The 27,831-nt window shown below is 35.5% G+C and overlaps 2 protein-coding genes across 2 annotated transcripts in view; one reads left to right on the top strand and one right to left on the bottom strand.

The window, feature by feature from the left end:
- The window catches only part of LOC130049293 (leucine-rich repeat-containing protein 70-like), a 1,034,056-nt gene that overhangs the window by 599,060 nt on the left and 407,165 nt on the right, over window positions 1-27,831 (bottom strand). The gene's annotated exons all lie outside the window — the stretch shown is intronic.
- Window positions 10,099-17,696, top strand: LOC125648695 (uncharacterized). Its single transcript, XM_056146706.1, has 2 exons — window positions 10,099-10,904; window positions 12,219-17,696. The coding sequence occupies exons 1-2, from the start codon at window positions 10,318-10,320 to the stop codon at window positions 12,364-12,366; spliced, it is 735 nt and encodes a 244-aa protein (XP_056002681.1). The 5' UTR covers window positions 10,099-10,317; the 3' UTR covers window positions 12,367-17,696.

The raw sequence follows: 27,831 nt of genomic DNA, 5'->3' as shown, positions 1-27,831 counted from the left end.
ATGTATGTCTACTACTGCTACTCACCTGATCAAACCACCTGTGTGTCCCTAATTTCGTGTGCGCATTATCGTTGATTTTATATTCTTTATGGGATTGATGATACTGATCGTTATTCGTTTCATTTACCTTTTACTCCAACATTTCGTTCTATTTTACTTTTTCATTGATCTCTGTTCGGTATCATACATTTTTCATACATAACTTCCTTACCCACAGTGAAGCAGCGATGATGGCAGCAATGAGCTTAAATCTCTGTACATACACTGTAACCGGTTGTGGAAGGGCAAGAATTGGTACCTCTTTTGCAGAAATTCGTCATTTACACAGAGATCGTCACCTACAATGAAAATGAAATGTCCATGTTACATAATTGTATCACAAGTGTGCTGTCACTGTTGTGTGTATTTACTGTAATAACGATGGCGATACTATTGGACACGTTCGACGTATCATTACTGTGACAATATGTATTGCAATGAAATAGTGATTGATTGATTGCTTTTAACATTCCGTTTAGACTTTTTCACTGATTTCGAGACCCTGATCAGCTGTAGATGAAGCACCACAAATCAAGACCTGTGATTAGCACTCGGAATCATAAGTTAGATATTCATATAATTTGTCAAAACTTACCAAGCCAACAGACACCGTATGCGAAAAAGCCGTTATTCTATATCCAATAATTGAACATATGTCGAATTATGAAGCACTATATATATTTCCTATTAGCTTTGACTACGAATGGTTATGAGAAGTGCTCGAAGTCACGACCTGTTTCTTGCGAAACGAATTATTTACAACTGAACTATCGAGACCGATCTGAAATAATAGCAATGCTGATGATGATGATACTGATTGTAATATACATTATAATATTGCATACATTATTTAAAGAGCAATATTTATGTTGGACGTCAATTACTTCCATTATATCTGGTTTTAAATAAGAATCCATTGTCGATGCATTCCCACGTTTCCATCTTTAGTCCAATTGACATGTTGTAACTGCTTTAATGGAACTTACTGCAAATGGGAACACCACACGAGGTCCAATCCGACTGTTTCCTGGGAACACATACAGGTTCATCTGTATAAAGGTTTATGCAATAGTTTTTATCTGTTTTCACCATTTCATCATACTCGGATTCATCTGATGTTTCCTTTTTCCATTCCTTGCACACATTCCCGTCGTTTGTCTCGTTCCGGTTTCCTTTGTAAATCTTCCCAGGAATTCGACAATCTGTACATCACATACGATATGCACTTCATTAAACATTTTTGTTATCAGATATTCATAATGAAATCAAACGTTAGCGATCAATTTGAACATATGTAGCAAAATAAGATTTTTTTTGTTATCTGATTACAAAATTCCAATTTCTTCTTTTTTTAATTGACAAAATCTCGGAACTCCTATACAAAATACAAAATTTAGTGATACGCAAAGACGAACCTCTCAGACTATCGGAATTGGGATCCCATGTATATGAGGAGTAAGCGATTACTGTCCATAGTGTATTCATTTCACGATGAGGAACAAATATATGACATATATTATTTTTGTTGTGTTTGCAGAGTGGTATTATTTCTGAGGAGAAAACGAGGGAATCGGGATAGGATATCACCAAAACAGTCATTGTCAATCACGAGGATCAAACCCACATGCTTGAGAAGTTAGTGTTTACAAATATGTAATTGTTTTAGAATCCATAATTGAAGTTCCCATTATATATATAACATAAAAAAGTGGATAATGGTGTTCTGATTCTCAGTAGACGTATCAAACAAATTCATAACAATGTATTGTATATGTGTATAAACAATTTTGATACTAGTAGATTGGGGGAAAGGTATTTTTTGTACTTGATATTCTGAATGATCATGCTATTGAATCAGAGAGTTCAAAGCAGCATATTAGGAAAACTGTGAGTTTCTTTACTTGCGCATTAACTGCAAGGTCTTAAACATTAAAATGCAAACTCATAAAATGTAGGGTTATTATATCATTTTTGAAATTATTTATATTTCATGTCAAATTATGATTAAATCAATGTAAACTTTTATTTAAAAAAATGCGTTTTGTCTGGAAAAATCTAACAACCAAATTAAAGAAACATGTGACTGTGTTCCTAGTATCTACTACTTGTATCATACACCTCAATATTGAATTACTTGTAAGAAATGTGAAGACAACGAACAGTGGTCAATCTCATAACTCCTATAAGGAATACAAAATAGAGGTGGGATCAGATACCTAGGATGAGTAAGCATTCCCTGTCGAGCGGTCACACCCGCTGTGAGCCTTAAAGGTTTAGATAGTTACGAAGTTATAAATGAAACAAAACGGATCAATAGTCCACAGTGGCTATTTTCACTTCGAAGCAAACAAAGGTGACTTTGCTCCTCCACTTTGAATTCCCTGTGCTACCGCCGCATTATCACTTAAAATGACGAAAAAGAACACATAACCTTGTGAGAAAGCAACAAACGAATTTTAACGTGTACGCCTGCCTACGCTTTCAAATAACGTTACAGTTATTCAGGGATGATTAAAACATTAGACAAAAGACTGCAGAACATAATTTATGAATTTTTTTACAATCAAAATGTGTCTAATAGAAATTCAACCAATTTTAGGACATATGCTACGTTTCTCTGAAATCATTTTTTTATCTCCTCAATATGAAGAGTTCTTACATGATTTCCAAACTAATTTAAAATGCTGTAAATATGTCACCAAAAATTGAATTTGATAAAATGTGCGTTAAATTATATATTTCAGTAATAACACAAGTATTCAATTATTTAACCTCAAAGTAGACACATGGATATGTAATTGTGGTAATTAAATAATTATTGTCTTGCACGACAATAATTCTTCTTTATACATATATCTACACTAAAAGCAGTCATTTTATGTAGTTTTATCAGGTTTATTTTGTTTGCCTTTTTTTTTTTTTTTTTTTTTTTTACAAAATATGTTTATAAGTCGGTAATACATATTTCTTTACCCTGAGAGATTTTGAGCGAAAAATGGTTGTCATCACTTTCACAGCTAATATGCCCCTTTAAATGTGTATGGTGGTAACACAATACTTTTTATATCGACATGAATAGCTCAGTGGTTAGATCACCTAACTAGTAATGTAAAAGTCGCAGGTGCAATACTCAATTGTGCTAAAGATTTTTCTCACCTTTGCTACAGTAAAAAGCATTTATATAACTTACTGTCGTACATAGCAGCTGACTTTACATTTTTACTTACCAGAACCAGGAACTATCAAAATATGTTAACTCTAAACTAAAATATGGGAATTGTGTTGGAACAAAATAGAACGCAAGTTAATTTACCTGGTATGTCACGAAAAATATTAATTGATTTAGAAATGTGTATGCCTTTAATTGAAACTTACCATTCTTACTATTCTTGGTTAAAGAGTATTTATTTATGTTTTGGAAAGAAGGCAGGTTCATTACCAGGAGAAGAGGTAATGAATAAATACTAAAGTTGACATTAGGGTCATTTTAAATCATTTTCTTAATATGGGCTATTTGGTTATCAATTATTAAAATTAGAATTTATAGGTAATACTTGCTTATATATCCCCAGATATGGTGTAGATAAATGTACCAAAAAATCAGTATTATAACAATTTTACAGTTATGTAACTAACAATTATGTTGCATGTATTTTGCAAGCCCTATGGAATTTGATTGCAGTCTAATGACAGTTGTTTGAATCAAGGTAATACTATTATTTTATCAGATCTATGGGTGTAAATCTGTAATAACCAGAAAAAAAATGTGAAACAGAGAAATACTCATCTTCCACTGCCATCATTGTTTGGCAGGTGGATCAGAGGAACAATTCGAAAATATTTGACAGGATTGAAAATTCCACTTGGGACCCGCAGTCTGGTACTCTACCCAATGGCCAATCCATGCTAAAGTCCATGGTCCATCTGCTACATTGATGCCATCTTATTCATTTATTAATTGATTTATTTTATATGGACATTTGACAGTAAAAATAAAAAGTTTGATATTCACCCCCCAAAAAGTGTTACAATACATGTTTGAGATATAAAGTGCATGCATTTTTATACATTCGATTATGTACATGTAATTATATTTGTTGATATTTTTTTAGATGGATTTTCATGTTTTTATTGATATGGCATTACTTCCATTTCTAGAATGATTTCAACATTTTGATATTAAAAAGATGACACATAGTTGTCAAGAAAGTTGCCTGGTGGATTAAAATATGTAAAGAGAAGCACTAGTACAACTATTGGATTAATATGAGAAGCCTTCAAAAGGAACTTTAAGCAATGCCATTTTTTTTTTGTAAAATGGGAGGAAAACTACAATAAAGAATATATATGTTGAAGGCATCGACCTTGGGGTTTGATAATATGTGCTGCGAAGACGTTTACCTAACTGGTCACATACAAAGGTCAATTACATAAAAATCGTGAATGGTAGACATATTTATAGATTCATTATCAATGACGGTTTAACTCATATTGGTGTTTTGCTAGCATTGTTTTGATATTATCTGTCTTAATGCTACTATGATTTCCTTTCACTACTTTTATAACATGTTGTATCATTTTCTTTTTGTGTGTGCAGCCCTTTAGAGTGGTTATTTATAGTCATATAGGACGCTGTATAAATAAATACCACTAGTATCATTCTTCTTATTATTATTATAGCTCACGGCGGGTGTGACCGGTCGACAGGGAATGCTTACTCCTCCTAGGCACCTGATCCCACCTCTGGTATGTCCAGGGGTCCGTGTTTGCCCAGCTATATATTTTCTATTGCTTGTAGGAGTTATGAGATTGATCACTTTTCGTTATATTCACCTTTTATAAGGTTATATTTTATAGGAAATGACACTCTGAAAAATTGAAAATCTACACATGACTACATTATGTGGCATCACAATTGCTCTCTGAATCAAATTATATAAAAAAAATGTATTCTTAGAATGGAATGCATATCTTTAAAGAGACATTTATTCAGAGACATATTGTCCCTGGTGTGTAAGTTATAATGTAATAATTAATTATTTGGACTACTGATATTAGTTTATGATCATCTATCTATCAAGTAGAAATAGTTTTATTTCTCTACACACATACATGTATTTGGCGATTTGAAGGGAATGTAGTTTAATGATCATGTGATTACGTTATTATAACTTCCGATCACCATGCATTCTTGTACACACATCGACTGTCTTCTTTTGAAATCTAATATAAAACATTGTATGTTTGATTGCATATATGTACATTAATTCCACTTTCTTTGGAAAATTGAATAAAAATGTATTTCCCTGAAAGATGTTAGATCTACCCTATATGAGCAGATAAAAGGCAACATATCTTATTTTTTTTAAATTATCTCGTATGACTAAAAGAAAAGGCTTCCCATTATTTCTAAAGGCTAGGTTAGATCCGCCACAAGGTAAATTAGATCAGGCTAAACATTTTGAGAAGCATCACACAATTGCAGATGATCTAAAAAAAAACCCGATGATCTGGATAAATAACATTGATTTGTGTATCAATAAACAGGTTATATGGATCTAGAATGTTTGTAAGGTCTGTATGAAAGACATTTTCGATATAAATGACATTTGATTTCTTTATTATTAAGTTACGATCAGCTTACGTGTACTAGTATAACACACGTATAGTTGCGCTTATGTTTGACGTAAATCTACGTCTACGACTGTTAGTGAATGCCGCCCCACGTAAGCTACGTCCAGATTTACTTTATGTTTAGGTTTACGAACTTTAGTAAATATGGGTCCTGATCCCATCTATGATACACCAGGGATCAGTTTTTACCGATTTCTCTATTTTGTATTGTTTATACAAATTATGAGATTGATCATTGTTCATTAATTTCGCCTCCAATGTCGGGCATGAGAGGTGCAGGATTCCTGAGAAAATTCAGATCTAATTCTCTAAAATCAGAAGATGGGAATCAATAATGACAATAACAGATACTAACCTTTATGAACTGTAAATGTGTTTGTGTACTAATGAACCCAGAATATGTCATCCTTAAACGTATGACCTGAAGTCGCAATCTTATTTATTCAAATCAATGCGAAATAGCAGTGTATCATCCGTGTATTTATCTGTGTGTGTCCTACTCTTTGTTTTGTAATATCTATGTTTTGTGAGAGTAGCCACTATTAGGTTCATCTACCTTTTCAGCAATTGTGATATTTTAAAATCTGAAATAGTGTTTGAAATTTGGTTATCTTCTTCCTTACCACACTGTATATCTGACAGCTGAAGTCTGTCGAGCCGTTTTCCTTTCATGTTTACAGGGTCGCTGCATATTGGGTCACCCCAGAAGTCCATATCCAAGTTCTGCATGCGACGGAAGTACAGCAGCCATTTCATATTACAGTCACACAGTAACGGATTACCAGATATATGCCTGGAAAATATTTCATATGAAAAGGTTAATACAGCTATTGTAGCATTCAAATGTTGTACGAGGTTTATATGCTTATGTAGCTATGATAGGATGTATTTGATATGAGGAGCAGACATATATTTGGATAAACTCTTTAAAAAGAGAGAAGAAAGAACACGAATAATCCAACTTACAAAGTATTCCATGTATACCAAATCATTTCAAACAAATCTACCGTAGACGGCTTCCAAATGCTATTGTTGATGATTCTTCTAGCCACATCAGTGAAAGTAAATATATAGTAATTGTATGGATTTTCTTGGGATGCTGAACATGTGATAATTTAGTTTAGATTGCGTCAACCAAAAGGTGGAAGACATACACGGGGATACATCTAGGCATTTACGAACATATCACTCATAATGTTACATGGAAAACCACACAAGCAGGTCACGACAACGTGTGTAGCGGAATAGGTATCTCCCAATATTAACAGATGACTCAATGTACTGGTATTTATGAAAGGGAGTCAAGGGAGAAGCAAAACACACTTCATCGGATGTAATGGCAGTCGATCTACATCAAGGTGATGTATGTTTCAATTCTATAACCCTGGAATTCTGATGAAATGGCATTTAGAAATCAATAATACTGAGGTATCCTTGGTCTGCTTTTTCAAAAGGTATGCAGTTGATTACGATGGAGCACATAGAATGAGCTTCAAATAAGACCAAATGTAAAATTGCAGCTTGAAAGCAAGTATTAATTAACGTTTTGGCATGGTATTTGTATATCTTGCAACATTTGAAAGCGTATTTGGTGTGATACAGTTATATTCATTGTAAGGTAATTTACTAAGGATACATGCGCACCACTCCTCCTAGGCACCTAGCCCCACCTCTGACATGTCCATAGTCCGTGTTTACCCAATTCTCTATCAACTATTGCTTAAAAGAATTATCAGATTGGTCAGTATTCGTTATGTTCACATTTCATTTACCCTTCTACTATGTAGCTCTGCTGCCCGTTTATACTTGTCCTTTCTTGAATATAAGCAATACTGCTACAAATATTTGTTGAACCGTTGTGCAATATAAAAAGTTGCCACATTGTGGAGTCTATAGAGGATACAAGCTCTGACAGGGCGGTGTAGTGATCAAGACAGTTGTAACCGGTTGACAGGTATTGGATGTTTACTCTTCCTAGGAACCTGATCCCACTCTGGTATATGCAGTGGTCCGTGTTTACCCAACTCTCAATGTTGTATTGTTTATATGAGTTTTAAGTTTGATCACTGTTCCTTATCTTCACCTTTCATTGATTGGTGTACCACATATTATTCTTCGAGATATCAACGATTTGTCATATTGTAAAACTTATACGATACTAATTGTGATGCACCAGTTGCGCATTTCGACAAATAATGTATCTTCTGTGATGCTCAACCGAAATGTTTTAATTCCGAAATAACAATAGATATGTACAGTCAAATAATAATCAGCTTTAGTAGATAAATCAATATTCATATTGCCATATTAAATATTATCATGTTCCTTTAAGAAACAGTTTCGATTATTATTTTAAGAAATTAAACTTATAATTATTTTTGATGCATATATTAATTGAAAAAAGAATGGACGGAAAACTGCATCAATGTGCGTTTCAATATAAAATAGGAAGTTGAGCAAATACGAAACCCTGGGCACACGGAGCGTTGGATCAGGTGTAAGAGGAGTGAACACCCCCTATCGACCAGTACATGTAAATGTACCGACACATGTACATATCTACAATGCTTCATACATTACCTAATTCTGTAATAACTAAGTACACCAAGCATAATCGTCACAGATCATGGTGACTTTTTACAAAACACACATTCTAATAATTAATGACGTTTCTTTGGCCTGTCTTCAAATTATAATTCAAGATTACTATATTATTAAGTTCAAACAACTGGTAAAAGGTATGTATATTCGAATTATTTTAGCACACGGATTGCACTTGAAGGGTTGAAACCAGTTAAGCAATTAATTATTCACCCCACATGGAAAAGCAGGGATGCGTTACCTATGCGAACACCTGATTACCACGGACAGACTAGCGCTAGACATTAACTGTTAATTACATATGGAGTGACGGTGCATATGCGCTACCAAAAGTTCGAAAATTCTCGAGTGAAAACAACAAAATCATTTTCTACGCTACCCAAACTTTACTTTTAGATACCAAGTACTTTAAGAAATCAAAATATCGAACACAAATAGTACATGCCCTTAGTACAGAGAAAAACTCGGGGGGAGTAATATCGTGAACCTCGAAAGATTGACGTTCGAGCGATCGAGATTCACTTGTAATTGGGTACACGATATATCACAAAATATGTTGATTTGAATAAAATATAATTTCAGATTTATTAAACTTTTTTTAACTTACAATTAGATTTACGGCACGTCTATCTGATGTTATGGGACACCCCGTTTAAAGTTATGCCGTCACAACAGTTGCTGTTTTCGTGGGAAGGACATATTTGGGGCTTAGTATACAATATTCTGGATCCTGCACTACATCCCTGGAACGTTTTGTGAAGTTTTAGAATCTAGTATAGGTACTGTAACTCAAATTTATTTTACCCCTCTATTTCGCATATTAGATCTGTTTAAAATCAATACGTGATTTTGAAGAATTTCAATTGTAATTGGGCACTTAGAATGTGATTCGGATTAACAAATGTTGAATTTTAAGGAAAGTTATATAAAATATTACAGCAATAATTAACCTTACACCAAACAAAATGTCACACATGGGCGCTGTTATCAAAGTATTTTCAAGTAACCTGTGTGGTTACCAAATTACGTCTGCTTTATTAAACATGAATTACTATACGACACACCTATTTGTTCCGACGGTCCGATAGTCCGACGGCCCGGTAGTCCGACGGGCCGGTAATTCGACGGACCGATAGTCCGACATGTTGACCATCATCGACAATTGTAATTAATAGAGATAAAATTTATTCATTTCAGGCATTATTTTATGGAAATTACCACAAACCGCCAAAAATCGGCACGGCCTGCTTATAAATCAGACAATCAATTTCTGACCGAAATCATTCAAGTGTGAACTAAATCAGATAAACCCGGTATTTATGGAAACGAAAACTGCTAACTGATGAAGTACAGGCAAAATATGTCGTAAATGTCCCTTAACATTGCAGAAAAATTAAACTAATGTTTTTCACGGACGGACAAACATCACCAAGCTTTAAACCGGATTGCTTTGAAATCTGACCAAAACACACACCTTTTTTATTAAATAATTATTGCCTTTCAACGTTATGTTTAAGTCTCTCCGTGTCTTACTCTCTGACATGACAAACATGTTACATCATTTTGAGATCTAACTGACTAGGTCTTTGTGTATAAATATGAATTTAGTAGTCTATGAAATTTTTATCCAGATCATGAGGCAAAATATATATTATGTATATAATAACATTTATGGCGAAACCTTTTCCTTATATTATTTATATTAGTTAGTACCGGGTAACCCGTATTGTACCTCTGAACATTAAACCCCGTCGGGAACCCCTATTCAACATTAGCACACTTTGTATCTGAACCAATGACAGCTTCTGTATAGATCACGTGTCTACTTCTGTTAGAAAGTTTTGACTGTTTGGACTTGTAGAAAGAGTGTTGAAATTTGAGAAATCCAGTAACTTTTATAGTTTGTGCATTGGAGATTTGCACTAAGTGTAAGTGACTTGGAGTTTTGTTTTGTTAACTAGTACATGTTAACATCCTCGTGGGTTGAATCATTGGTACATTAACTTTGTGCACTCACTCAGCAGACGCGTCGCGTCAGTGACGATGGCGGATCAAACGTGCAACGCAATGGTGATAGGACATTCATATGTGCGCCGTTTGCATGTTTATTTGCAACGCCACAACATAATGAACTTACGTTTGGACAACGACAAATTCCAAGTTTCATTACGGGGAAACGGAGGTTTATGTCTTAGACATATTCGTTTCAATGCAAACATTCTGCACTTTGACACAACCCCCGATATATGTTTCATGCAGATCGGTGAAAATGACATATCGCCCCGTAGCGAACCAGGGAAAATCTCAGAGGACATTTTTTCGCTGGCTTGTTATCTGCGCGACGGAGTTGGCGTAAAAAAAGTTATCGTTGGCCAGTTGTTGCGTCGGCTGCCATATGCGTCCTGTCCACAGTTTAACGAGATGGTACAGTCAGTGAACCACTTGCTGAAAGAAAAGTTATCGGACGTACAAGGGATTGTGTTTTGGCCACATCGTGGATTCTGGAAGTCCCTCTCATACATCGACCCAGATGGAGTACACCTGCTATGTACTCAAGCCAATCATCAGCCCCTGAGGAAGTTTCTGCGGAGTATACGCAACGCCATAATTATTAACTCCAAAGATCTCAGGCCAGTATAAACACAAAAATAAATTAAATGCAAACTTGATTTATTTTAGGCCTTGCCTATGTAGGCCATGGGTGTTATTGGTGTCTGGAACACTTTAATAAAGCATTCTTCAATATCTTCAAAGAAACATTGGGCATAATGTTTATTTACATAATTACAAAGAAGCAGTCGGTATACTGCTTCATTATTAGTAGGAACATTCAGTATAATGTTTACATATTACCAAGAAGCATTCACTATAATGCTTCATTATTGCAAGGAAACATTCAGTATAATGTTTTCAGAATTACCAAGAAGCATTCAGTATAAGGTTTACATAATTACCAGGAAGCATTCAGTATAATGTTTCATCATTGCAAGGAAACATTCAGTATAATGTTTACATAATTACCAAGAAGCATTCAGTATAATGTTTCATTATTGCAAGGAAACATTCAGTATAATGTTTACATAATTACCAAGAAGCATTCAGTATACTGTTTAGATAATTACCAGGAAGCATTCTGTATAACGTTTCATTATTGCAAGGAAACATTCAGTATAATGTTTACATAATTACCAAGAAGCATTCATTATAATGTTTCATTATTGCAAGGAAATATTCAGTATAATGTTTTCATAATTACCAAGAAGCATTCAGTATATTGTTTACATAATTACCAGAAAGCATTCAGTATAATGTGTCATTATTGCACGGAAACATTTAGTGTGTGGTTGCAGAGTTATATAGATATAAACTATATATCTGTCTATATTTTAAGGTAGCAGCAGGGCAGAGTGCAAGGCCTGTGCTATAGAGATACATTAAATGCAATGTCTGTTACACTGAGAGGCATTTTAGTATGATACTCCATTGTTATCAATTAACATGAGCATGATTTAAAATTAGGGAAAGGTTAGCGGTATGCCGCTACTATTACGAAACGGGTTAGAAAAGTGTTGCATATTTCCCAGATACCTACTTATGGTACTATATTTACATTCTTTGATAACTAAAAACAGCCTCCAGATTTGGCATTTAATTTCTTTCTATCACGTTATATTATCTATATATTATTGTGCCTAGAGGTGTGCTTTGGGCTATTGAATTTCAGTAAAATTCAGTTATCATGAACAATAGCCCTTGTTGCGATGTACAAGTCCATGTTCATATACAGGCGAACTGTTTATATCGATGCTGGATGTCATGTGGTATACTGTTTGGTGTTTACAGTAGTATTAGTTTGCCAACTTTCTCACTCATCAAGTTTGTTGGAAGTTGACATGCCCCTTTTTCCTTGATGCCCAGATTTACTGTGGTTAATTATGTTTTAGCAAACATGACAAAGGGCAAAGCCACTTCAAGGAAGCGACCATCTTCACCCCGGCCTGCTCCAAAGAAGTCCAGCCGTCACAGTGTAACACCACACAACCCGTCTGTGGAACAAGAGCCTGTAGAGTTGACACCCACCATAGACTATGACAAACTGGCGAGACACATCGTCCAGGAGCAGGCACGGGTCCAAACTTCAAACGTTCCCCCAGAACAGATGTCTCCCAATTCACGACACCAAATGGATGAGACTTGCGAGAATATACCCACCACTTCCAACCAAGCCATTTCGAGTGACAATGTCACCACCATCCTTGACGCAGTATTTCAGGGTGAGTCAGCACGCAATCCCACACCCATTACAATCAGTGATAACACACCCTTAGGGGCTACAGTCCCTATGAAAACCAAGTGCAAAATCTGGGCCAATGAATTTATTGACCTCAGAACATTACTGCCCAATTATACAGATGATCCCCTTTCAATCACCATAAAGGCAGGGGAAATTGATGTAGAGCAGAGCCAAAAACAAGTCTCCACTCTCCATCAATCAGTGGATTGATGCTTTTATAACATTTATGTCCATATACCTTCAGAGATATCCAGCGGAGGCATGCAATCTCCTAAAAGAATGTGCATACATCAGGGGGATTAGCAGATTGCATGTTGACGAGGCATGGCGGAGATATGATGAAACTTTTCGCAAGTTAAGATAATCCTCCTTACTTCCATGGCAACAGCCAGTACCGGAACTGAGGCTGCGGGTTGCTGCCATGGGACCAAAATTGTCGGAAAAATCATATCCCCCATATGCTAAGAAGTCTAATTTTCGTCCCCAAAAGGTGTATTTTGCCTACAACCGGGGTGATAAATGTTCAGTCTCCCCATGTAAATATATCCATGTGTGTCAGGAATGTGGCAATAGACATCCCAGAACAAAGTGTTTTGCTAAACCCAAGCCCAAGCCACACCAAGCATCCCGTACCTTTTCCAACCCCAGTAAAACCAGCAATACTACGTAAGGAGCTACTAGGTTATGATTCAAATAAATCACAATACTTAGTTGAGGGATTTTGTAGACGGTTTAGGTTAGGTTGTGTAGGCGCACCCTTGGGATCTTCACCACAGAATCATAAATCAATTAGGGACCACGTGGAGGCCATTAATGAGTATATATTGAAAGGAATACAAGCACAACGAATAGCAGGCCCCTTTGATGATCCACCTTTAACAAATTTTGTTACATCACCATTAGACATTATTCCAAAATCAGAAGTAGGTAAATATAGAGTCATTCATGACTTATCATTCCCCGAAGGTCAGTCAGTTAATACATACATTCCTCGTGAAAATTCAGAAGTTCAATATGATACGATAGACAAAGTTATTTCACTAGTACACTATTTTGGGCGGGGGGGGGGGGCTTTTATGGCAAAATCTGACATTAAGGATGCTTTCCGCATAGTGCCCATACATCCATCAGACTATCAGCTTCTGGGGTTTACCTGGAAAGGTAAATATTATTATGACCGCTGCCTCCCCATGGGAGCCAGTAGCTCATGCAAAATATTTGAGGAGTTAAGTCAGGCTCTGGTTTGGATCATGCTCAACAAATATCATGCATTGGGGATATCCCAAATCCTTGATGATTTCTTTTTCATTTCATCCAGTGTCTAAAAATATCGGGAGGACTTATCACGGTTCCTTTTTTGTGTAACCAGGTTAATATACCTATCAATATGGCCAACACTGTTGCCCCTACAACACAGTTAATTATATATGGCATCGAAGGTGATTCTCTCGCCATGGAGTGTAGGTTGCCCCAGGATAAAATTATAAAAATTAGCAGCAAGCTCAGTGATTTCTGTCATCGGAAGAAGGTACACCTTTGTGAATTACAATTCCATATAGGCCTGTTAAATTTTGCTTGTACAGTCATAGTGCCAGGTAGGGCCTTCTTGCGACGCCTTATCGATTTAACTTGCAATATCTCAAAACCCTTCCATTTTTTTTATCTGACCAAAGAGGCGCCTGTTGACCTAAGCATGTGGTTCCAGTTCATCTCGCACTTCAATGGAAACTCAGTTTTCCTCCCTCAACAATGGGACTCCTCTGATTTCATAAGTTTGTACACGGATGCGTCAGGGTCAAATGGCTTTGCGGCAGTGTTGGGATCACACTGGTTTGCGCAATCTTGGTCAAAAGAACTTGATCATTTTTAAATTGCAATTAAGGACCTCTTTCCCATTGTCCTGGCCTTAGAATTATGGGGAAGACAACTACAAAATAGAAGGATTCTTTTCCTAACCGACAACATGGCAATAGTACAAATCATTAACAAACAATCTAGCAAAGACAAAACTATCATAAAACTTATCAGGAGGCTTGTGCTTGCTTGCCTTTACAACAATATTCACTTCAAAGCCAAACATATTAGGGGAAAATTGAATGTAATTGCAGACAAGCTATCTCGTTTTCGATTCCAGGCAGCTCGGCAGCTAGCACCGTATCTGGAGGAATGTCAGATACCCATTCCACACTCTCTTCTACACATTTAGCACATGGGACACGGACACTTTTATCTGCATCCTTCGCATTATCAACTCAATTAGCGTACCGGCGATCATGGCAACTCCTGCAAACATTTCAAGGTCAGGTAGCTTTACCCTTGCGTGTGGTTGACATATGCAACTTTATAGCCCACTTGCATGCATCCCATTTTAGTGCAAGTACAATGTCTTCCCATATTTCTCCCATAGCCTATATACACAAGATACTTGCATTACCGGACCCTACACATATGTTTATTGTGAAAAAAGATACTAAGGGGTTGTCATAGGTTGTCTCCCACAGTGGATTCACGCCTGCCAATTACCAGATATATCTTGCTTCAGATTATCAAGGCTATACCCCACACCATTTCTGTTTTGGATTATCGTATCATGTTAGAAGCCCTTTTCTCTATTTGTGTTCATGCTTTCCTTAAACTTGGTGAGGTCACAGTAAAACAAGGCATTACATCAGATAAAGTCATTCACCTTCAAGATGTAGTTTCAATACAATGGCTCAACTCCCTCTAGAGTGCAATCAGTATTGCGCTATTTCAAAACTCAAAAAATGAACAAGCCTGTCACAATTTGTGTAGAGGGCTCCCCCACACTGGACCCTTGCCCCGTCAAAACATTACACCGTTATCTGTCACATTCAGGTCATACATCTGGTTCACTTTTTCAATATAGAGATGGTTCTCCGATTACATACAATTATGTTTCCAAAGAACTTTCAAACATCATTAAGTATGTGGGTCTCAATCCTGCACTATACAAAGGTCACACTTTTCGCATTGGGGCAGCAACATATGCAGCACAAAAAGGGTACTCGGAGAATTATATCCAACAATTAGGTCGCTGGAACTCTAATGTCCTGAAACGCTATATTCGCATCCATATACTCTCTCTTCGATCACTTCACCTCTCCTGAATCAGCTCATCCGTTGGTGAAGTTCAAATATTTTATGCAGGTCAGTGTTTAACTGCTCAGCTGCATCAAGTTGTTGGCTTATTTCACTCATTGGCTGTACCCGGTATCTTTCTATGCAGGCCCAATTTTCACCATATATAACTTTTACCAAAAATGCCAGTGTCCTACTTCCCAAAAAATGGGGTTTACCATGCAAGTCAGTGTTTAAGTGTCGCAATTATGAGGTCATTATGCAGGTCAGTGTTTAACTGCTGCAACGACGGGGTCACCATGCAGGTCAGTGTTTAACTGCTGCAACAATGGGGTCACAATGCAGGTCAGTGTTTAACTACTCCAACAATAGGGTCACCATACAGGTCAGTGTTTAACTGCTGTGGACCCCCCCAATCCATTTCCCCTTCCACTTTAAAGTACCTGTTTTAGACATATTTGCGTGCTGACTCACCAACACGGTCCAACCGAAATATCCATTAATTACCTCCATTATGGTTGAATTGTAGTTATGTTTTTCACAACTTATGTATATAAATGTTTTGAATTTGTTACACAATTTACAAGACAGGTCACCTTGGATGGCTCTGAATATGATTTGTTAATCATATATTTCGCCCTTTTTGTTCGCCTCTTTTTGCTTGTTGTACACTTTGGAACAAGTTTCCAAGGTCTGTATTTTAACTAGTCGTTGTTTGTTATTTATGATAATCATGTATGGGGAAAATCAGGACAGATGTGTTGAAATCCTTTGTAATTACATTGTATGTATCTACTGATTTTCCCCTGTTTGAACTGGTCAGTACTATATTTATTTGTGAAATTATCTATATGGGGAAATCAGAAATGATGGGTTGATATATTGTGCAAGATTATGACAGTGTTCGTGGATCGTTGATTTCCCCCCTTCTTTGTATGAACCTTCATCTTCGTCATTTGTTGTCTAAAATAAATGACATTTCATTCTCATACAGTTTTACAGTGTTGATTTTTAAAGCAAAAACAAGCTTCCGTGAGCTGTCCTCTTGAAAAGGAAATAGTATGATACATACAATATCTATTATGTATATAATAACATGTATGGCGAAACTTTTTCCTTATATTATTTATATTAGTTAGTACCCGTATTGTACCTCTGAACATTAAACCCCGTAGGGAACCCCTATTCAACATTAGCACAGTTTGTATCTGAACCCATGAAAACTTCTGTATAGATCACGTGTCTACTTCTGTTAGAAAGTTTTGACTGTTTGGACTTGTAGAAAGCGTGTTGAAATTTGAGAAATCCAGTAACCCACCACCTCCCCATCTTAAGTCCCACCTATATATAAAAATGTAGATTAATTATTCGTCATCTTATTGTGGCCCTTTTTGTTCGCCATCTTTTTGACTGTTGTACACTTTGGAACAAGTTTCCAAGGTCTGTGTTTTAACTAGTCATTCTTTGTTATTTGTGATAATCATGCATGGGGAAAATCAGGACAGATGTGTTGAAATCCTATGTAATTACATTGTATGTATCTATTGATTTTCCCCTGTTTGAACTGGTCAGTACCATGTTTATTTGTGAAATTATCTATATGGGGGAAATCAGAAATGATGGGTTGATATATTGTGCAAGATTATGACAGTGCTCGTGGATCGCTGATTTCCCCCCTTCTTTGTATGAACCTTTATCTTCGTCATTTGTTGTCTAAAATAATTGACATAAACTGTATTTTAACTAGTCATTGTTTGTTATTTATGATAATCATGTTTGGGGAAAATCAGGACAGATGTGTTGAAATCCTTTGTAATTACATTGTATATTTCTACTCAGTTTCCCCTGTTTGAACTGGTCAGTACCATATTTATTTGTGAAATTATCTATATGGGGGAAATCAGAAATGATGGGTTGATATATTGTGCAAGATTATGACAGTGTTCGTGGATCGCTGATTTTCCCCCTTCTTTGTATGAACCTTTATCTTCGTCATTTGTTGTCTAAAATAAATGACATTTCATTCTCATACAGTTTTACAGTGTTGATTTTTAAAGCAAAAGCAAGCTTCGGTGAGCTGTCCTCTTGAAAAGGAAATAGTATGAGACATAAATGATATTTTGGTCGATCGTAAAAGACTGCTACACGTGGTGTAAGTTTTATAATGCAAGGTGAAGATAACGAACAGTGATCAATCTCATGACTCCTATAAGCAATACAAAATAGATAGTTGGGCAAACTCGGACCCCTGGACACCAGAGGTGGGATCAGGTGCATAGGAGGAGTAAGCATCCCCTGTTCACCGGTCACACCCACCGTGAGCCCCATATCCTGAATCTGTATAATCAATCAAAGCCAAATGAATGTTACAATGAGTTGTCGTGTACAGAAAGTAAAAAAAAAAAAAAAAAAAAAAAACATTAATGGTATGATTTGGCAAAAATAACATTCATCCATACATTCATAATATTTGCAATAATCATGTTTTTTGGCAAAAAAGGGAAAGAAAAAATAAAAAAAAACCTAAAAAGCAAAAAGAGCGAAAAAGGAAAAACAGAGCCCCGGTGTCGCTATCCAGGTGAGTCAAGACCTTAAAAGAAGTGACTTAATTGTAGAAGAAGCTGTTACGATAAGGCGTGAAATATGCCCCAGTTAAAAAAAAGCAAATGAAGTATATTATGCTGGTAAAAATCCCCTCTAAAATAATTTGGAATAAAACTCAAAATATCACTAAGTAACCGATTGAGATTGTACATTACAGTGCCATGCCATTAAATGGCGTCCGTAACGAAGAAAATGTTTACACTATTTTATATCGAATTTATTTTCAGGAAATACAGCCAATAAACAACATGTTTATTCCACTTCTAGTAAATTGATAATGTTTATAGCATAAATATGAAGATAATGTCGGCTAATACTGTAAATAGTTGTACGTTTTACCTAAGACTTTTACTGACCCCCTTCTCGGTTTTCCGCTGTAGGACATCATTCCCCCCACTATTACCAGACCCAACTTATCAGAATGCCTGTTACTCAAACACATGCCTGTGGTATAAGCTGATGTTTGAAACATATGATAAATGCTGTTTTAAAAACAACTTTCCATTTCTCTGCTTTCATACTGAAAATGAGAATTATAACCAAATTTCCCCTTATTATGCAATGCTTTGGAAGATAGTTAAGAGATTCCATTAACTAACAAATTGATCAGAAATGTAATATTACACAACTATTGCTGTTTTTGAGGTAAATACAGTGATTAAGCCGCCAGAGTAGTACAATATTCATCGAGCCCAAGGGACGACCCCAACATTCATTTTATTATATGATTTAATGATTAAATTATACAAACTCATTAAGTTGTCCATGCCACCTTACTTGTTGACATACCAGCCCGTCGGACTATCGGACCGTCGGAATACTGGTCGGTCACTTTTTGTTTTATTGCATCTTGCTGAACTGATTTTGAATATGATTTATTCCGTTTACCTGACAAAGAGATTGACCGGATGTGGCCAGTTTATAGAGGGTGCTTACTCCTCTTAGGCACCAACCTCCACCTCTCGTATGTTATGAGTTATGAGATTCATCACTGTTCGACATCTTCAATATTGAAATCCTTATGCATATCTTATTTTCTCTGACAAAATATCCACTACCTCTACAAATCATAATATATCCGGCAGCATTCAACTTAGAAATATAGTTCTGTGAAAGGTGAAACTAACGAATAGTCATCAATCTTATAATCCCTATAAGGAATACTAAATAGGGAGTTGGGCAAACGCGGACCCCTGGGCACACCAGAGGTTGGACAAGGTGCCTAGGAGAAATACGCATTCCACGTCGACCGGTCACACCCGCCATGAACCGTCTATCTTGATCAGGTAATCGAAATTATCCTTAGTCAAAAGCAGTGTGCCAAGAACGGTCTAACAATCGTTATGAAACATGTCTGACTGCATTCGATACAATGTTTGGTTGTATAGGCAAACTAAATCATCATAACGACCATATATTTTTTGAAATGGTGACTTTAAACGATACTGTTGAAGCCCCTGTACTGTCAACTTGTTTGTCAGTAACTCTCCTTGATTTATAAACTGACCAAGTGCAGAACAAGCTCTTGGGTATTCAATCAGTTGAGTGATATTAACACCATATGCAACTGGTAATGGGATACCGGTACATAAATCTGGGAAGTTGACCATGGAAAAGCTGAACTCATCCCGTTTTTCTATGGGTTAAAAACTGGGTGTTCTCTGAATTTCGGAAATTTTAAACAAAGTGACTACATTTCCGTCGAATGAAAAATTTTATGTAATGGCTAAGTTGTTTGGCGACACGACAACATATGCACACTGTGTTATTTCTACTAACTCTCTTTTGTTTTGATAGCCACAAATTGCTCAGAACATGACGTAGCAGTAGAGAAAGAGGGTGTCACATTTAAAGTAAAAAATGAATTCCGTTGATAAGAACAAAATTTGTATTCAGGTAGATGAATAATTTTATTTCAAACTTTTACCTCTACCTCTAAATCAGGTTTTGAATTTCTGATTAAGAAATATCGTATTTTAAATATTGGTATCATTTGGTTAGTTTGGGCCTAGCAGACACACCTAACAGTACATTACGTAGCTGACGATTCTCAACATTGTATGATATCGAGTTTGTCATATTGCTTCAGACGTATTCTACTTTCACACTTATCTATCTCATTACTGATATTTGATATATCCCTGTGAGTTCGAAATAAAGGACATCACAGAGTCGTCCACTTCTGCTTCCTTCCTTAGATATTTTATTGAAAGTAGACAATAACGGAAACTGACAACTCAACTGTATGACAAACGGGATGATTTCAGCTTCTTCATCGTCAACTCTCCATATTTGTGTAACAATATTCCATTATCACCTGCATATGGTGTTTATATATCTCAACTGATTCGATATGCAAGAGCTTGTTCTGCGTATAGTCAGTTTTTAAATCGAGGTAAGCTACTGACAAACAAGTTGATGTTGCAGGGGTTTCAACAGTCTCGATTGAAGTCAACATTTGCAAATTCTATGGTCATTATAATGATCTATTTCGTCAATACAACCTCGTATTGGGTCAAATGTTGTCTGACATGTTTCATACGGATTGTTAAGCCGTTCATGGCACATTGATTTTGACTGCGGATAACTCCATTTACCTAATCAGGATATAGGGCTCACGGCGGGTGTGACCGGTCAACATGGGATGCTTACTCCTCCTAGATACCTGATCCCACCTCTGGTGTTGCCCAGGGGTCCGTGTTTGCTCAACTATCTATTTTGTATTGCTTATAGGAGTCATGAGATTGATCATTGTTCGTTATTTTCACCTTGTATTAATTTCAGTTCCCCCCCCCCCCCCATAAAATTCCCAAACTTCTTCATTTGCAGTTTTTCTTCGCTTTCTGTGTATATGTTTTAAGTGCAGGGTCTGTGTGAAACTCTAATGAGTATACAAATAAAACAACGAGTATTGGTAACAATATCAAAGGAAACCGTGTCAATTGTCATACATCAGCATGCGTGTTGTGTAGTAAGAAATATAGATGTACAAGTATCTGTATACACTGAGTGTTCTGATAATATGGACATATAAAGTAAGACGTACTTGTGAAAGGTGAAGATAATGACCAGTGAGTATGTATAGTGTATCATGTTTGTAATACACAAATGTACAGTGTAATGGTGGTACATTAATATTCGCACTAAGTTCAGGTACAATTCAAGTTAACAATATGCATATTTTAACTGGTACCACTTGATTTTGTAGTTCACAACATTCTTGATAAAGAAATCAAGGATAAACATAATAGTTGCCTGTGGAAGCAAGAAGTATTATTCTAAATGGAGCTAAAGTACCCATGCAGTGATACATAAATTATGCTTGAATCAGTCGCGGTGTCATTAGTCAAAACGACCTAAGCATATGTAGGGAATAAGCCAGCCAGTATTTTGCCCTATGGTAGGTTGTGTTGGTAAACAAGATCGTTGTCACATTTAAAGCAAAAACTGTTCTCCGTTTATTCATAACCGAATATATTATTCCAAATGGAGCTAAAGTACCCATGTCGTGATACATAAATGATGCTTGAATCAGTCGCGGTGTCATTAGTCAAAACGACCTAAGAATATGTAGGGAATAAGCCAGCCAGTATTTTACCCTATGGTAGGTTGTATTGACAAACAAGATCGTTGTCACATTTAAAATTTAAATTCAAGACTGTTCTCCGTTCATTCATAACCAAATATATGTTCAGGTAAACAGATACATTTCATCCCAAAATTTCACCTATCGGATGCTTAAATCAGGTTTGAAATTACCGACTAAGCAAGGTCTATATTTAGATCCTAGCATTCGAAATGGTTTGCGGTGTTTGCTTTGGTCAGTTTGGGTGTAGCAAGCACGAGTAACGGACGTCAATTAACTCGAAGTTCTTAACATTGTTAGATATTCAATTTGTTATATTGCTCAGACAGGTTCCCTTTTAGCACTTTTGAGGTAAGCTTATCTACTTCGTTTTTTATATTGATTTCATTTTAGATTATTTATAAAACTTTCAAATTTCTTCACTTGCAGTTTATTGCTGACTCCGTTGTGTACAATTGGTTCAAGTTTGGATATTGTCAATTTTGCAAGTATTGTGTAAATATTTTAAGTATAGGGTATGAGTAGAACTCTCATCCGTATACAAGTGAATAGTATTAGTTACAATGTAAACACATTGGCAATTATCATACACCAGTATCTGTATTGTGTAGTAAGTAAAGTACATGTACAGGTATATGTATGTACTGAGCATCGAGTACATGAAGTAATTAGTATAGTAAAAGTACATATATGAGTATATACAGTGTACCGTGGTTGTAGTACAGAAATGTATAGTGTGGTAGTGATGCGCACATATGCGCACTAGGTTGAGGTACATGTACAATGTCAGATAACAATATGTATATTTGAAAATGTGCAGCTTGATTTTATAGATCCTTTAAATTAGTTGTAAAATAAATCAAGGAGAAGAAGGAAGTAGAGTGGGAGCAACTGGGAACGGATTAGTATTCCAAACGGAGCCATCATTCCAACTGGAACCAGTGTGTACAGCTACCATCCACGTGATCCATAAGTGATTGAAACAACTGCAGTGTCATTAAAAGAATAATTATAAAACTGAGTTTTCATTATATTCCATTGCACTCTTGCAATGATTAGAAACAAAAGTATGTAAAAATAATAAATTTGTAAAGTATAACACCATATGTTATATTTCCTGACAACAAAACGTGACAATCGTTATAACCACCATATAATGCTGACGAGACTGTTGAAACCACTGCACCATCAACTTGTTTTTCAGTAAAAAAAACTTGTTTGTCAGTAGCTTGCGTCAATTTAAAAACTGCCCATATGGAGAACAAGCCATCACAAATCGAATCAGAGAGGTGCAAACAACATAGACAATTGATACTGGAACATTGCTACATAAATATTGGAAGTTGACTATGGAAAAGTTTTATAGAGCGCTTTCATCAACCCTTTTCTTAGAATTTTGCTTTCTGAAAGTCATCCCTGTTACAAACACTTCTCCTCCTTCTCCTACAGATAGGGCACCTCCGACAACTCTGTTTTTTTTATCCTAACCACTCTATACCAGATCCACACATCACAACGCTAAGTGTACATACTTATATTAAGATGTATACAAAGACTATAGCCTACATGTAAATAAGGGAGGACATTTGAGCTACGAAAAAAATATCTGAGAAATATGATACTCCGTTTTACATTTGTTATTTTCCAGGAAGCTTAACAACAAGTGTTATTACTATAGAGTATTAATGCATATTCATGTTTTTAAAAAAATCTTGACAAGCACAGATAGCAAGAAAAGAACAAACAAATGAAAAAAAAATATGTCGTAGGGGTGTCTTATAATGCCTCAAATAAAAAACAAAAATCCCCATTTTACTTACTCCGTGGGGATGGGGTTGGGTGTATGATTCTACTACTATTTGAGGACTCGAAAGCTTAATTAAATTCTCTTAATTCACTAATACTGTGAAAAATAAGGGAGGGGAGAACACACCAATATATATATATCTGATTGCATTGCAAACCTCAAATTACTGTCATTATGAAAGGGGAATGACTATCCCTGGTGATTGTACGTGCCCGGCTATTTGTGATGATTTCACCTAAACAATAATTCAGAGTAGTGGACGTATAAGTCTGGAATAAAACTAATCTAACCTAAAAACCTTACAATTGTATTTTGGGGGTGCATATCAATACATATTAAGATACCTGTATGTTTTTCTTCGGTACGACGAGATGAAAATTATGCTGAAGGTATGTTGACTTTCTTTATAATGTCTATTTTTTTTTCAATCAGCTTTCTATGTATTTTTTTTTTGCAACCGGCATTATTGTATCATGAATTTGTAAATTCAGACAGAATTTTTTTCAATTTTTCAACACCGTAGAGTAATTATTCATATTCCTGCATCATCGGCACAGTACTCACTGTGCGATTGTCATCCTTTCTCAACCAAAACAATGGTGTTGTCGTTTAGTACAATGAAATCAGCATTTACTTTGTTCTGAAGAAAGTCCGTCATTGCACAAAATTACCCCTCCATTGTCAATGGACTATCTAATTCTTGCGGTTATGAATCCTTGAAGGACTTTGAAATAGCAATATTCTTATTTTTGTCCCAGCCAGCCTTCTATACATCTCGACTGACTATATTGCAGCTCGCGCCAGAGTTATTTAGCATTGGTTCTGTCGCTCCGCTTAGATTCACATGCATAATGTCATCGATATTCAGATTAGATTTAATTGACCAAAAAAATCAATTATCACATTAACGGCTTGCAATTAACATTGTATTAGGGTGTTTTGTGCCGTTTAACCCTTTAACGCCCAGTGAAGCCGTTTGATGTTAATAACTGGAATATAATGAAACAAATCATATTTTCTAAAAGTAGAGTAAAAACTAAATGTATTTACTCATTTTTTTTTCTGTGCGATGTTGGGAATTAGTCGAAAACATGCATTTAAAATCGCACATCGTTTCCGGGAAGTAGGAAAATTAAGCTGAAATGACAAAAAATGTGTTATATTCTGTTAGTGTATTCTGTTATTAAAATCTTTTCTTAAAAACACAATATCTAAAAACGTATATCATATGCGGAAAGATTGAAACATTTGCTTCATTTTTTCTTAGGGTCATATTTAGGCACGGGCATGTGGCATATACCTATTTATTCATGAAAGTAATGTATTTTACAAGTTATACGCAATAAAAATGCACGTTGACGTCATTTGACATTAGCGTGCATGTGTATTGCGCAAATGTATTGTATAACGATACACAACTATATTTACATTGAAAAGGTAAATATATTTAAAACGCTAAATCTGTGATTGGATTTTTGTTTTGTTTTATGAATTAGAACTATTGTTTTACAACTTAAATACAATGTATATTTATTTCCCTATGTAAGAGTGTCCGCCTTCAGCCTAGGTATATATTTAAGGGTGTAATTGCTGTCAGTACAGAGGATTTGGACTACGCTTTTTTTCAATTTCGAAGGGAGTTATGAGGGACAAGACGTGAATATTTTTTTCGGCACAACGACCTTGCCCTAAAAAACAGTATACTTCGTCCCTGTACTTTTTTAAACAAGCACTTGGACAAAGACGCAGATAAACTACGAGAGAATTGTTCTATCGAAGCTACGCACTGTTACATATAGGGCTGCTGCACATGTTTTCCATTCTGCTCTCAAATTCAATACGCACTCACAGCAACTGACCTTCACCTTGTAACAACATATAGGTAGAACTTGTGATCGCAGTTTCTAGCAACTGGTAGTTTAAAAAAGAAATTTAAAGATAAAAGACAACTGAACTTTCAATTATAGATAATAGCATATGCCATTTTCCAACTTTGAATTGAATTATAATGCTTTCATTTTTTTAAGGAACGCGTACGTAACAACAACAGCACGCCGCGCTCCCACTTCTTAAGTAACAACGTGTAGATTTTAAAAAAAAATATTAATAAAATGGAATGATTTAAAGGTAAAGTGATTTTCACTATATATTTGATCATTCTTATTTATTTGTTTATTTTTTTTCCCGAAATCCACCTGTGACAATAGGCCTAACTATCAATGATGCGTAATCGTATCATAATTTAGGCCTATCTAACTTATCCAAAAATAAATCTAATAATAATTGCACTGTTTATTTCAGAAAAGCAACAACGCTATTTACAGTTGTTTAACGAAATGACATTGTCAAATAATGTTTAGACCGTGATCCCATGTAAACATTATTTACTCGCAAATGCAGAGTTCATACTCGCTTTCATCGCTACATCCGGATAGCTATTTGTATGCACTGGTGGCTAAATGATATAAGGCTCGGGAAATGTGTCAACATGGAAATAAATGTTATCCATAAATAAATTAGTCCCCTAAAACCCGAGTTTTTAAAAATATGTAACACTACTTTTACAAAAAGTTGATCGACGAAGGTTGCATATGATGTCATTGTACCACCTCACTACCTATCTAATTAAATAGGGTTTTTTTTAAATCGTGGCTTAAATTTCAGTTCGTATTGTGGATAAGTATAGCAATACTTCAGGGAACGAACTATTACAATTAATTTCTAGACACAATGCATACAATTATGTATACTTTGAAAACACAAGATGTGTCCTTTAATGTGATAATGCTATAGATAATAACAACTTTTAAGATTGTCAAATGTCAATGTGGTGATTATCGTTACCAGAATAAAAAATACTGCATTCAATATAGAAATATATACATGCGCATATGTTATAAAATATAATTTCTGATGTTTTAGTAAATCAAAATACACATTGTTGCATTTCATACAGCGGCTATTTTTGTAAAGGGATATAATATTTTGATTTCCGTTTCTTTTCAAAATTGCAAATAAAGTATACTTACAGTCCCTGTAAGTTCAGGAGGTTGGAGAATGCTGTCTGTGGCATTTCTTTTATTTGATTGTTATATAGATACCTGAAAGAGAAACAAATGTACACAATTACTACCAGTACTGCTTCTGATGTAACTGAATTAATGCGTACAATACTTGTTAAAAATAGTTTCGAAATTGATTCATAAATTTTTGTTCTCCGTGAAATGAGATTAAAGCATGATTACATAGCTAGATACTTTAATGATAAACATCATAATGAAATTGAAATGAGCACCATCGCATGTGTTCATAAGAATTAGTGAGTATCTGTTTATGTATACGTAAGGTCTCACCATTTCAAACAACAACATACATTAGGCATACCTGTTTTACTTCATACTTGTTTTATTTAATTACATTTACATAAAACAACACTAACACAATATCATATTTGGTCTAGACAAACGTAAAAACTGCGGTGTGATTAAACTTGGATATTTGGAGGTATTTCCTTGTCAGTCTTTACTGGCATGATATTTATACGTATTTGTGATTGTTTCATTGTGATTGCTAGCAAAGGCGATACACACATCCACCCTATGAAAAGCGAAAATAACGAACAGTGATCAATCTTGTAACTCATATAAGCAATTCAAAATAGAGAGTTAGGTAAAATGGATCCCTGGATATACCAGAGGTGAGATCCATCATATCTTCTTTAAAGTAAGATCACTGTTTGAATTTGGAATTTTCTGGTACGTTCTTGTATGTCAAAGACATGTAGCCAGGCCGTATTTGCGGAGCAATTTTCATTTATTAAAAAGGTTATATGAATATATTGTCACATGTTGTTTGTAGTAAGCTAGCGCTTGATTATCGATTTGTCCCTTGCCTTTAAAGATATATTGTAATGAGAGTCACATCACCAGACTCAAACGTAAACGTATTACAGTAGCAGTGGCCCTTTTCTTGTTTTGAATGCAGCTTTGCAATTTCTTCACAAACTTTGAGAAAGCTACAGTATTGCAATTGATCTAGTGTTATTATTCTGTCAGTAATGCCGTTATCGAAATAGCATCTGAACAAGATTGGATATATGAGCATAGCTACTACTGATAGAGCTTACAAAATCAATTTTAAAAAAATATAGGTTTGTCTGTTTGAGCA

The sequence above is a fragment of the Ostrea edulis genome, chromosome 8 (assembly GCF_947568905.1).
Source record: "Ostrea edulis chromosome 8, xbOstEdul1.1, whole genome shotgun sequence".
In the NCBI taxonomy this organism is placed as follows: domain Eukaryota; kingdom Metazoa; phylum Mollusca; class Bivalvia; order Ostreida; family Ostreidae; genus Ostrea; species Ostrea edulis.
This window is presented reverse-complemented; position numbering and strand designations above follow the sequence as displayed.